This window comes from Amborella trichopoda, chromosome 12 (assembly GCF_054954075.1).
Source record: "Amborella trichopoda isolate Santa Cruz 75 chromosome 12, AtrichopodaSantaCruz75HAP2 v2.0, whole genome shotgun sequence".
In the NCBI taxonomy this organism is placed as follows: Eukaryota; Viridiplantae; Streptophyta; class Magnoliopsida; order Amborellales; family Amborellaceae; genus Amborella; species Amborella trichopoda.
The window spans coordinates 9,525,767-9,540,574 of NC_142347.1; the positions used below are offsets into that span (position 1 = coordinate 9,525,767).

The 14,808-nt window shown below is 38.3% G+C and overlaps 1 protein-coding gene across 13 annotated transcripts in view; it reads right to left on the bottom strand.

The window, feature by feature from the left end:
- The window catches only part of LOC18445565 (hyperosmolality-gated Ca2+ permeable channel 2.1), a 73,630-nt gene that overhangs the window by 13,597 nt on the left and 45,225 nt on the right, over window positions 1-14,808 (bottom strand). For 11 of the 13 annotated variants that reach the window (XM_020674373.2, XM_088854338.1, XM_006855702.3 and 8 more), the window contains 2 exons: window positions 2,405-2,681; window positions 1,598-1,873 (listed from right to left, as the gene is read on the bottom strand). In XM_020674373.2, the coding sequence (XP_020530032.1) occupies window positions 1,598-1,873; window positions 2,405-2,681 (553 nt within the window). The remainder of the gene's footprint in view (window positions 1-1,597; window positions 1,874-2,404; window positions 2,682-14,808) is intronic. The other 2 variants (XR_016046341.1, XR_016046342.1) reach the window with 1 other exon arrangement.

Here is a 14,808-nt window from a genome sequence, read left to right on the forward strand (position 1 = left end):
CCGGTCTCCAGATTCCTTCCATCCAGAAGCTGAGCGAACCTTTGCGTAAGCTCATCAACTTTCGCAGCTACAGGCATGAATTGGTCTACTCTCTCTGCTAAGGCTTGAACTAATCCAGTCAATACCTTTAATCCATCGAGGGGTGTCTCTTGTGAAGCCATCGGAACCCGCTCTGATACCAATTGATGCAGGGAGAGAATAAAACCAGAAAATTGACAATAAAAAGAAGGAAGGTTAAGAGAAAAATACCCTCTCTCAAAGGTCTGCAAGGGAATCCACCCCCAAAACAATCTTTTCCAAGAGACCAATTTTTATTCAATTCATAGACTAATTACAATGAAAGAAGATGTCCATTTAAATAGACTTAAATAAGATAACTAATAAAAAGCTTCTCTCTACACCTATCCCTATTTTCTCTCTCTCATATTCATGGGATTCTAGAAAACCACGTTTCTCTCTCATGTTTTATCCAAAAACAACCTTCCAAGTTGGTTATTGTTGATAAAGATAAACTCTCTTCTAAATTTGCCCTTATCCTAATTATATCCCTCAAACTAACCCAATCGATACAAGATAAACACAATATAAACTCTAAAGTCGCCCAACTAATTATCCCTATGCACTCCCTAAACAAAAGAATAATTAAAATAATTCAAATAAATAACCCTAATAATTTCTCCTTATTATATCATTGCCCTTTCTTTCCCTTTTGGGTTCTGCGACCCTTCTTTGGCCCAATCACGAAGGGGCATGGCTGCATCAATCCATAATATTTCCAACTAATAGAAAGAAAAAAAAATGTCGTAACATCATTTCAAAAACTCATGTGACACACACCTGCTTAGGCATAGAACCAGTGAAGCAAACATTTTCAGCAACTACCATTGTGGAAAAACAACATACTCCTCACCATGTCTACTTGGTGTCATATGTTAATATGAGATAAATTTCTGTCAGTGTTACCCAATGCAGCTGCATAATGCATTATGCGGGTGCTGATCCTCCCTAAGGCGTATCGCACATGTAAGTTCAAGAAAGGAAACCAAATTCCATTAAAAACTGTGAAATTACTAGTGTCAAGAACAAAATATTAAAAAACCTTTGAAATTAAAATTTTCATGTTAGAACAAAGCAATTGATTACGCACCCAAGATGAACAGGAGCATATGTTTTTAACAATAAGGAGAGGCTATAGTATGCAGGTGATTGTTGGTATATCAGGCCTCCATGACAACAGTTTTGCAGTAGACCACCAAACAGTTTCATGGATTTTATAATAACATAAGACATTTTATTTTTAAATAAATCTACACCAATAATTTTACTTCCAATAACAAGTTAACTTTCTTAGGTGACAAAAAGATCAAGCATACATCAAGGGTGTCATTCGGACTCGGAGACAATCACCAAAGAGCTTGTTCTAAAAATATTCTCTCTAAAATGACAAAAGTTTTACAAGTACGAAAAAAATACTCAAACGGAAGGGAAACATTTCTTAGGGTGTCATTTAGTAACAAAAATGCCACAGAACTTGTTCTAAAACCATTATTGTAGGATGATAAAAATATTAGAAGGACCAAAAACATTTGACACTTACCTGATTACGATAGACGACATAGCCGAGAAAAAAATACACCAGCAAGAATGGCAGTATTAGGGGTGCCAAAATTGAACACGTAAATCCAAGGAGTCCAAAAAGGAGAACTTTAGGAACTTCTGTATGATAAGGAAAACTTGGCGTGGAATCTGAATCATAACTGCCTCCACAAAATACTCTTTTAAACGAGTTCAAAATTAAGGCAAAGAGTTGCACAACTTCAGACGACAAACTTGCCCAACCAGATGTCAAAACATAAGTGATGAAGAAAGTTGCCTGCAGCAATGGGAAAAGGTTATTCCCTGGTATTACACACAAGATCTAACGCATCCAATTAACATCAGTTGTCCAAATATAGAAAAAAAAGCGCAATAAAAAACTATTAGTGACAAAATTATGCCCTCATATTGAAAACTGCGGTAAATAGAATTATCTCTTCATACAACAAAATTATCTATTCAAATACTTTCCATTCAGAACATTAGAATTCATTCAGAAAAACTCACCCAGTACTTAACTAGCTGAGTTTTATAAATGAAAAAAGTCAGGATGCATCCAAGTTTTTCATTATATAATGTCCTATAATGATTTCAAAATATATGGCCTTTTCAGGTGTGCCAGAATTGTAGTATGACCAATGTCATAATCAGTCAGTGATTTTCATTTAAGACAGTCTATTTTTATTTCCTCACAAATTTTGAAAAGCTGGCTTGAATGTTTTTTTATTTTACCTATTTGACCAGGCAAGTTCACTCATATAAAATTAGCATGAGTCAAAAAACAGATAAAACAAAGATTAGTAATCACCTGCCTTGGGACAGCTTTCGCAAGCTGAGTAGGTATCCCTTTCGGACTGGATATCACATTCAGCTGGCTAATGACAGATCCAGACAACACATTCACAAAGAACACATTCCAGATGGTAAAGTAGAGTACTTTACAACATGCACTTTTTTTCCTTCCACTATGAGATATTGGACCTTCAATTGCTGAGAATAACATCATTGTTGGAGGAACAATATATAGAAACAACTGGAGAATGACACTAGGAAGGTATCCTGTTACAATCTGGCTTACGAAGGTCCTGCAGAAATGCATGTCAAAGATTGAAATAAGAAGATCTCATTGTAGTTATTAATTTGGTGGCCACAGGTCAAGTAACATACTTTGCCAAATTAAAATGATGAATAAGATCAACGGAAGATATATATATATAAATCAACCAAATAAATCAAATACAAAACTAAAAATACTATACCAAAAGCAAGAACAGAATCTGGAAAAAAAAAAATTTGGAAGCTAAAAATAAGCATTCAGCAAAGGATGTAGCAACCACACTACTTCAATGGATTCACAAACTTTGGCCTGGTTTGAATGTGGAATAAGTTACCACACCAAACAGCTCTATGGGCGAATGGGGCAAACCAGGTATTATAAGTTTCAACCCTAACCATTACATACACAAGGGGACTGTTGTAGCAATAAGCACTGCACAATGATTCAAATAGAACAGCACATGCATATAAGTCAGCCCAGTGTTCCAACGGGTGGCACCTAGGCAGCCGGGGAGATCCACGCTGCCCAAAGCCTAGGTGGGTGCCCAAAACCTAGGCGGCCCAGTAGAAAGAAAAGTTGTTTTAAGGGTCAGATTTTGTGTAAAAAATTAAAAAATACATATTGAGACATATTTTAGTCCATAATTCCATGCATTTCACATTGAGACATATTAAAAACATATTGAGTTATATTTTAGTCCATAATCCAAGATAGCAACTTAACAAAACATCAATTCATCATCAAGAAAATTAAAGTAAATAAGAAATAACACATAAGAGTTAGGGGGCACATCAAATGTCTATAGTCCACATACACCATAAGTCCATATCCAATCATCCGTAATCCACATGTAGTTAAAACTTGAAAGTTTACAAACCAAACCACAATACACAACCAAGAAGCGGAAAACAAAAATGAAAGAAATATAAACTTGAAGACTCAAAAGACAATCCATAGGCCCTCAAACCCGAGGTCTCTTAGACCCCCCACTCCCAGAACCAAGTACCACTCCCTTTCCCTTTCCCCTTCCCCCATAGTCTAGGATAGGCCAAGCTGTTCTACCTCTTTGTACCCCTCCAAACACTATCATCATCATCAAAATTGACACGAACCCCAGACCTCAGCTCTGTTATGGATGCCTCTCTCCTCTTTTTTTTCTTTTTTAAAATACTCATAAAACTTTTTATCTCCTCTCTAATAGCATCAGAAACTTGTTTACATGGGGCAACATCCCCCACTGATAACAACAAGATGTTTCTTAAAACGAATTATGCCCTCATTTGTATCCTTTTCACAATAATTGCATCTTATGCAATTTTTATCCAAATGATTCAGGTTATAATCATATTTCTAACCTGGATCACCACTTCTATTAGATCCCGAAGAAAACAACTCAAAATAATACAAGCAACACCCTTTTGAAAAAAAAAAACTTTCAATAGCTTTGATTGCTCGATCTCTAAACTTCTACCTCTGAGATGTTTTTTAAGGTCAAAGTCTTCTAAAAAGCCCTCCAATAGACCTATAAAACCTCCAAAACTAAAGCTGATCTCAATGGGTGATATTTAGATCGATTTCTCGTAACTTTAAAAAGCTCTTTGATCCTATAAAAATCACAAAAATCTAGTTTTTTGAGGTTTTCCTCCCTCTAAAATGTGCTCTAATGGGATTTAGGTTTGAAATGAATCTAAAACCCACCTTTTTCCCCTCTTATTTTTCTAAAAGAACCCAAAAATTGCCCCTCAAGAGGGGCATTTCTGCCCATAGGTGGGGCGCAGGCCCTGCGCAGCCACCATGGTTGAGCGCTTAGCACCCACCTGGGCGGGTGCCCCAGTGCCTAGGTGGCTGCCAGGAGCAAGCCGCCTAGACCTGGGCTCGACTCGGCCCTCTGGAACGCCTAAGTGCTGGGCAGACCGCAATTAGGAAGAATGACTCAACCTTACTGGCGACTCTTAGGAGATCCAAATGGCCTCTATGAACATCACAATCAACTAACCATGATTCATGAACTCATGTTCTATACAATTATGTTTTGTAGTTATGTATCTTGATTATAGCACTGTCATTGGTATTGCTTGTGGAAAACAGTTAAATTATTAGTAATTTTCTCAATATACCATTGCTTTGTGCGATATGTCATACAGTCATCCAAACGAGGATATTCTTGCGCTTATGCATATCCAACTCAATGTATAGTGGAGTTGACGAAAGACTTTGGGGTTATTCCTGCCATGCTGAATTGAATTTTACTAAAGAGTTCTCTGTTCTTCCTTAGTTGTTGGAAATGAATGTGAATCTGATGCGTTTCAAGAATCCAAATCACGGAGTCGCATGTGCCTGATGATTCTTAATCTCGGAATCACCGTTCATACAATAAAACCATTGGAGGTGTGATTCCTAATAATCAGAATCGCAATACAATAAAATAGGAATTGTGATTCTTAATTGTAGGAATCGGTATCCGATCATGTTGGAATCGAGTCTCCCACCTTTTAGGAATCACACATAACCCCATACAGTTGAATGACTTCTGGAATCGCGATCCGACAAATAAGAATCGTGAGCCCTACATTGCTAGAATCATTGTCCCCATCGATTGGGAATCGAGATTCCCACAACTCAGGAATTGTGCACCCATTCCCTCCGATATAGCAGGGCAGTATTTTGCAAAGCAAAGATTTAAAGTTTTACATAGATGACCGAGGATAGACATAGATGATACCATAGTTTAACCCAAATTAGCTATATATAAAACCAAGTAATTACCATAGAGCATCATAGCTTGGTATTAGGTTAAAATAATAAGATGTCGCATTTTTCGCATAATCCAAAGACCGCACATGGCCACGCTTTCAATCATCATTAACCCATTTCCTTCTCTTTTTATTTCTTCTAGGGTTCCAGTCCATGCCCCACCAAATATACAATGACGCAACAAATGATAAGAATTTTACTTAGTAATGCAAATGATCAGTAATAAGTATTTTATTGATCACCCACCAAACATGCCCCACATAATCTTTTACTTGGTACAGTAAATGATCAATAACAAGCATTTGGTTATTGCACGCATCCTAAAGGAACGTCTTACCTTGAGGTGGGGCTTCCACCCACATCTTACCTTGAGGTGGGACTGCCACCCACTTTGTGACTTATAGATTGATAAATTTGTTGGATAACTTGTAGAGATTATTGTACATGGATTCAGAGATTATTGTGCATGGATTCATCTCAAAAGTTTATTAAGGCTTTTTGGCTCTCACAACATCACAGTCTTGAAATCCAAATCATGGATATTCAACCTTGTACAAAATTGTAACATGATACACAAGGTTCTTCGAACTCCTCCGGCAACATAGAATCGGTTCCTAGAGCTCCTCCCACAACATACAATTTGTGAACGTATTTCATTAGAAGTTGACTCAATGTTGATCAAAACATCATTCGGTTCATCTAAGAACTGGGCCGTCTGATGATGTTGAACTCGCTTCCAAATACCATAATTCTTAAAAAGTTGGAATCAATGTCCCATACGCGTTGAATCGCATTGTTGTGCAACTATGAATCGTAGATTTTGTGATATGGAATCTAGATTCCAAACTTCCAAGAATCGAGAGTCAGATGATAATCTAGAACACTTTCCATGACACTGGGGAACACAATTCCTATTTTCGATTCTGGAAACTATGGAATTGCGATTCCGAACCAGAATCAACCCTGGTACGCGATTCGAATAACTATAGTTCTTCCTCATATTAAGGATTAGCATATCATCAAACTACAAGAAATGTCACTTTACACACATAAAACCAAGATGGTCAAGTTCATTGGGGTTTCCCATACATGTAATTATTGCAGAAATAGAAGATTTTAATCTTTAAGAATGAACTAGGATCCATCTCACCTTTAAGGTCAGACTGAACAAATGTCTACCCTATATGCATAAGGCCTAGGACGTCGATTTTCAAGAAGGTTTCCCAAACAAGGAATTATGGCAAAAGTAGAAGATCTAAAGAATTAACTTGAATCTACCTCACATATAAGGTCGTGCTCGTAGATCTGCCAAACAAATCTTAATCGTTCTATATATCAATCTAGAAGCTTAGGATTTCGGCTCATCCCATCAAATTTAGTCACTTACTACACATCCTTGAACATAAGACTTATTCTTGACTTTTCTTAAAAAGCTCCATATCAAGAAAGCATTTACGTACTTTTCTAGATTTGAATGTGAGTGGAGCCATGGAGGCATTGCAACTTAAGCAAATCAATTCACATCTCCTTTGTCTAGCCACAAACATGTCCCCAATCAATTCTTAAAACAAAATGACTTCCAAATCTAAAGAATAATCTATTTCCATTTTATTTGGGACCAGGTGCTACTTGCATGCTTATGCTCAATTTGGACATGAATGTTCATAAGCAATGTTTAAGAAATATTGATCCGGATCAGAAATTGCCACTCCAAATTGGAAATCACTCGAGACCAATCTGGTTCTTGGGATAGATCGGTTTTTTAACATTTTGTATATTATAATAAACATAGATAAGCTCTATTGAAAAAATGTAAAGGCCGCTAGTGGTTAACATGCATCAACCTTGAGAGTGAGGTTTGAGGTTTGATTCCCATGGCATGCAAATGTATTTATAGAGAAAATACATATAAATCCCATAAAAGGAACTCGTAAAAAGAAGGGAGGATTCGAAACTCATAACAAAAGGGAGGATTTGAACCATAAGATACATATATATAATCCCTTAAAAAGAAGGATTTAAACCTGTGACCTTGCACTTCTGGACCGCACGGCGTAACTAATTCGACGTGTTAGCTTAATTGTTATAAATATACATCATATATCTTACTTTTTATACTTTTGTTCCTTTTTAAAAAAAAAATTCCATGATTGCCGATCCAGATTGTCGATTCTTCCGATTCGGATCAAGATTTGTGGGTGGATGATCCATCCATCTTTTAAACCATTGCTTCCCAGTGTCAACAACAGGCTTTAACTGGGTAATCGAAACCAAACTTATCTTCTAGCACAATGCTTAGGGTCCATGGGAACCTTAATAGTTGATGAAGGTTTCCTAATGGTGGCAAGGGTTGATGACAATTTTGAAATTCAAGTAGACGCGACTGATGGTCATTATGGCTGACCGAGTATTCATGAATAAATAAAGGTCATCCTACCCAACATATTGTTCAAACACAAACAACCCTAGATCAAGCAATTGCCAACAGTACCTTCTCTAGGAGAAGAGAAATAACTAAGACTGGCACAGCGCAGGGTTCTGTAAAATTACAAGTATGCCATTTCAAATGAATGCATATTACACATGATGGGCATATAAAAACAAAGCAAATAGTGGACGTTTGCTACTCAGGAGAATCACTTATGGCAACTAGTCGCCCGGCAAAGATACAAGAGCTCTGGTGGCTTCCAAGTGATCCCCTAACATGAAGATCCTAGGTTGTGGTGATCTTTGCTCCTCCCTCGACTATTTCTGCGCCAATATTTGGTTCATGGAATGGTCAAGCACCAAAGTGAGGTTCATTTTCTAGGGAACTCTACCCTTCATGAGAGATTTTTTTGTTTATTTCTACTGGTTAGAGATAGGGAGGCTATGGTTGCCTACCTTTTTGAGATGATGGGTGAGGTAAGGGTTTGCAGCCCAAATTTTAGAAGGCCTCTACCAGTCCAAGAGATCCCAGGGTTTAAATTTTGCTAGCTCGCCTCCACTCTTCCTACTTCCATTCATCTGCCGATGGTATTAGATCACATCATTTGGGTGCCCATACCCTCCGCGATTTTCTTGTTTTCCTCCTATACCAAGCTGAAGCAGCCCACAACAATTCTCCTTTCGCCCATCTTCCCTAGCTACCCGCGCTTTGATCTCCTCCATCCCCCCTAAAATTCACGTATTCTGCTGGATTGCCATTTCCCAGAGGGTGCTCACAATCGATCAACTGCAATCTAGGGGGGTCCCTATTCCCCACAGATGCATAACATGTAAATCAGCTTAGGAGACCAATGCACATTCGTTCTTACACTGCGATTGGGCATCCCATCTGTGGGGAGACCTTCTATAACTCTTTAATTGGTATGGGGTCACTACATCATCCATACCACATCTGTTCCAAGGATTCATGGCCCCCATGGCCAGCTTTGGGGCTTTTCCTTTGGCTTGCAGCAGTCATAGCTGCCCTGTGGGTCATTTAAAATGAAAGAAACCTAAATATTGTCGAGGGCAAAAGGCACTCAGCAAACTCCCTTGTGGACACTAACAAAGCTATGGTCATCTTTTAGGCAAAGCACTAAAAATGGTTCAACCACCAAACTACCATAGAATTTGTCCAAAATTGGCAAGCCCTGTTAGACTGTAGACCCACTCAGATCTCGGTCCACACTGTGATGACCCCTGAAGCAGGGATAAATCAAGCTGAAAACTTTGATGGTTGCTCCCTCAGGAACCCAGGTCATGCAGGATTTGGTGGTCTCTATAGGGACCACAAAAGCAGTATCCTGCTCTCTTATTATGGTTTCATTGGTCATCCCAATTCCACTAATGCAGCAGCACTTATTCTTTTGGAGAGGATTAAATGAGCCCGCACAGAGTGGGCTAGTTCTTCAATTGTCGAGGGTGATTCAAAGAACGTAATTTCATGGGTTATTGAGGGCTCCACCTGCCCTGGTGTCACCTTTATGTGTTTGACAAAAATTTTTACTTATGCTGGCATATGCATAGCTCCTTTCGTCATACGTGGTGTGAGGCAATCCAAGCTGCCAATACCTTGGCAACAGCAGGAGCCTCTTCCAGAGCTCCCCACACCAAAAACAATCCACCTTTTTGAGCATTGATTCCATAGAGTCAGACCCCTCATTGAGCTTTGTTTTATCCAATGACAAGCTACCTTTTGGTTCACTCACAGAGTACAGGGCCTCACGCCAAAGTTTTGTACAGAAATACCGCAGTTTGCATTTTTTTTTGAATTATAAAGAGCACCCAAGAGTGCTATGTAGGAAACTAACTGGGTGGATTTTCCAAAAATTTCTCACCAAAGCATCCACTTAGCCTACTTACAATACTTTTTTACAACCAATTTTCAGCGGAATACAGTGAAATGTAGGAACAATCCCAAGTTACAAATGACCACAAATAAAGTCTCAAGTCCAATACAAAAGCTCATGAGACAATTGTGCAAAAGTAACCCTACATCAATTCAATTTCATTACATGCACAGTTGACAATAACATGTACATGCACAATATTTTGATCTAAGTTGAGCTCTTAATAAGAACCAAATGGAAGCCTTTCAATTGCTCTATGGTCACCCTGTAAAGTGTTTGATACACAACAAATAGGTCCTCAACACCGGTGGCTGACTCGCAATGATAATGCCGCAAAGTGGAAGCCAATTGCACAAGCAACACCACTTATTTTATAAAACACTTTCGGTGCCTACTAGTGGAAGCAATGGGCTGAGACTTTAGATCAAAGAACCGAAAGCATAAACCAATGTTCCAAACTAGGCAGCCAGGGGGTCTTAGCCGCCCAGAACCTGAGCGACCTAGAACCTAGGTTGAAGAAGAGGGGCAGGGGGCAGGGGAATATGAGTATACATCATAAAATATAAAACATTCCACAATCCAAAAAGTTCCATACTATTGTATATCCATAATAAATAGACTACTAGCACAAACAAAAATGAAATACAATAATAATCAGTATATTAATAATACAGGCACAATCCATAATCCATAGGCCATAGACCATACTCCATGCTTATGGTTCATATCATTCCATAATCGATATTTCCATACAATGATACAACCATGCGAGCATACACATAAGAGTGCATAGTAGAAACTAGAAAATAAGAAAAAGAAAATATACAATCTAAGACCCAACACCAAGAGTCAAGTGTCTTCAATTCAGTCATCATCAAAAAAAGTGGGGTAAGCCTCATCATATGCATTCGATTTCGAGGTCATCATCAGAGTCATGTCCCTCTTCAACATAACGCTCGTCGTCCTTTGTTTCTTTTGATTCTGCCTCTTCCTCTTTTTCTTCTATCCCCCTCTTACCTTGTGCATATGAGGCCCCTAAGAGTTTTAGTTGTTTTACTAGTGCCTTTTTACCCTTTTCTTGTTTTTTGTGTTTCACTGACCGCAAATATTTTTTAATCTCCTCCCTGGTAGCCTCAGGAACATTTTTACACGAGACAACATCCCCTTTAATACCGACAAGGAGTTTCTTGATCCAATAAATACCCCCATTGGTATCCTTTCCAGAATAATTACACCATATACAATTTTTATTATTCAGATTCGGGTTATGACCATACTTCCAACCTGGATCACCACTTCTAGAAGAACCTGGAGAAAATATTTTCATATAATAAGACTATTTTTCTTCCTTTTCTGGTTTTACTAATAGCTTCAAGAATCTTTTTACAGAAGCAACAATCCCTTTAATACCGACTAGGTGTTTCTTAAATCGGCTAATACCTATCTTTTTACAAAAATTACACCTTATACAATTTTTATCTTCTGTTTTCGGGTTATAACCATACTTCCAGCCTGGATCACCACTTCTAGAAGAACCAGAAATAGACCTATCCAAATGAAAAGGCTTTTGTTCCTATTTGTGATTTATTGAACTCATATATTGCTTAATCTCTTCTCTGATAGCTTCAGAGGCATCTTTACAAGGAGCAACATTCCCCTTAATACCAGCAAGGTGTTTTATAAACGTGTCTATGTACCCACATTAGTATTTTTTTTTACAGTAATTACATCTTATACGATTTTCGTCAATTGGATTTCGATTATAACATACTTCCAACCCAGATCACTACTTCTAAAAGAACCCAAAGAAGACAGTGAAAAAACAATTAAAATTTCAAATATGAATTTTTGTTTTTAACTAACCTTTTTCCTCGATCTTCAATCGTCAATGTTTGAGCTGTTTTCCAATCTCAAATACTTCTCAATAACCCTCTCAGAAGCTTCAAAAATCGTCAAAATCAAATACAAACAAAAAAGATGACATTTGGATTGATTTTTCAAAACTCTAAAATACCCAATTGATCTCTTAAAAATGTGAAAAAACAATTGTTTTTTATTTTTTTCCACTCTAAACGTAAAAAGATAAACAAGGGGGTTTATGTTACACAATAACCTAACCCCCCCCCTTTTCCCCACATTTGGGGTACAAAAGACAAAAAACGCCTCTCCACAAGGGGCATTTTTGCCCCAAGGCGAGGCGCATGCCCTGGGTGGTCGTTCAAGGCTGTTGGGAGCCCGCCTAGGCGGCCACCCAAGGACTCCCCGCCCAAGACACCCGCCTAGGCCTGGGCGATGCGCCCAGGCCCCTTGGCCTGCCTAGGCACTAGGCGGGCCGTTTTTTTATTCACTGGCATAAACATTTTCTAAGTAGCGATCTCACTGATATAGAACAAAATCATATGATGAGCCTAGCTCATTTCCAAGATCTAGCACCATATCATAAGACAATGCGATGTGTGTGAATATATAAAGTGTACTGCACATGCGCACTGAGATCAGAAAATAATCAGTCCCAAAATGATTCAAATAAGACCACCAAGTCTTCAATTAACCAGCTAAGACACTTATCTATGGGTTTCAAATCAATTTGCCAGGGCACTGCACCAATTATACTGAAATGAAAGATTTATGCTGTCTGACAAATCAGGCACATGTTTATGCATATATGAGGCAATATCTCAAGCATTTTGATGTCACAATATCTTCAATTTTGCCCTAGTTATTATGCAAAGTAGACACAGCAGAGTAGTGATGAAGGTCTCAAGAGAATAGGTTGCCATATTGCTGAATCTTGAAAATCAAATATGATCAAACTGACACACAAAGAAGACAAAATTCAGCATCATCTGGATGAGATATTTGTGAAATTAGACGATCAAATCAGCTCCATATAAGATCCTTTCCAGCCATTACTCATTAATTTCATTAATTTGATCAACAAAAAGAGGTCCAATCAATAAAAAATATTGCTGCTTTTGCTGATACAAAAATAGCATCACCAATTCACCACGAAAATTGAGGAAAATCTCTCTCTATCTAGCTCCAACAATGATGCAACAATTTAGAATGAAAAGATGATCATATCGAAATCTAGATAAGGCCTAATCGCACAGATTTTGGGACTATTACAGTAGATGAAAATCGGCAATGAAAATTCAACCCTACAGAACAAGATTTGTGGAATTGTAGGTCAACTGTAGCCTAGAATTCTTCGAATGCTCAAATTCGATGTCAATGATGCAATAAAAAAAATAAAAATAAAATTGCAGAGAATTTGTGATAGAATAGGGCCTTTCTTTGTTGTTATCAAAGACCTAATGGCAGCGTAGAGATGTTCAGATCATGAAGCTTGATCTTGACTACAAGTATGGCACCACCTACCATGCTTCCTTGGCCATGAGAGTTCAACAATTGTGAACTGGTTGGGGACAAGGAAATTGAAAAATAATTTGGGAGTGATTTCCACAGAGAGAAGAATAAGTGTGTTTAGCTTGAACCTACTCACCCCTATTTATAGTGTTGTGGTGGGGGGAACTCATGAATCTAGAAATTTCCTTGGGCACATGCTTGAGGGAGACAATCTCAACCATTGATCCGTGAGGACTTTTAAGGTGAAGAGATGGGCCCAATCTTAGCCATCCAATCTGAAATCATTCAACCATAAGATGATATGAATTTATGTACACCATTATCCCATATTTTTTAAACATTATTTTCTGTAGATAAATTTATTACATGACCTAGATCATATCACCAAATGATATCACCAAGACCACCTCATCATATCCCCTTTAGCTCCCATTCTTCTAGAATCCCACGTGCACAAAAGTGCACAATTGAGTAGTGTACTCCAGAGAAAGAGAAGGGAGGAGAGGAAAGAAGAGGGGGGGTAAAAGAGGAGTGAGAGATGTCACCCCGATGTCATCATCTCTAGAGGGTGACATGGCCAACAGGACCCACCTAATTGCGTCTAATTGAGTCCCAATTGGAGCCTCATGGACAGTGGGTCCGTGTGTGGCCCAATTTAATCCCAGTTCATGCCAGAGACCATTTGTCATTTATTGAATTGTGTTCTCCTATACAACTCAATTTCAGTTTTTCTTGGAAAAATAATTTACTAAATATTCCAAAAACCTTAAAAATCATTTTTAGAACTTTTCTTCAAACTCCATTTAAAGCCTTCCAAAGATAAAATTATATTCAAGAAAATATGATACCTGAGTTTAAGATCCATAGAGTTATGGCACGTTACACATTTGGTATGCAAAGATCTACGACCAGTTTCTCAGACTAACCCAACAGAAACCCATAACCCATAATCCCTCATCAAAGTAGGCCAATAGGTGTTGGGACTCTGTGACCGATCACGGATTTCAGGAGTCTCCTTGGGGACAAGTCATATCCATTTAAGGACATGAAACACATATACAAGTGTAGGGAGAAATCTCTTCTTATGGCACATGTGCATGTCCCCTCAAGGGCGGCTTCCAATTATGCAATAATCATATTTACATTCCATGGGAACGGCTGTCAAGGATTTGGCCTTCACCCTCAGAGCCTCTATAATCCTCCCACAGGAGTAAACTCACAGTCAGCCTCTAGCCAACACTAATGGGCATATCTCTGACCTCAACGAGGGATGGCCCAATGGAACCCTCTATAGTAATAAAACCACTCAAATGCCCATGGCTACCAAGGATGTCTTAACTCAGTGCCTAAAGTCATGGAGTCAAATGGGTCTAGACAACAAAACCACATGGTGAGTGACATAAGTGCTATGAGGTACTGTTGGTCAGAAGCAATAAAGGCCATCCATAAACCAGTTTGATGAACATGGACTTCGCTACATATCAAGCACCAGGCCAAGGATAGGCTTGACATATGCCGTATCACGTTCCCATATTAAGCCCCCACTCAAATCAAGATATTAAGATGTACATGGTCTCACAAACATAAGGCCTTTAAATGGCCACAAATCCCAATAAGTCAGTGCGATGCCCCATTTCTTCTTTTATACACTTTTATATACGCAATAGACATAGTTAACCTTTCTCAAAAATATTAAAAAACAAAAAAGATTTTAAA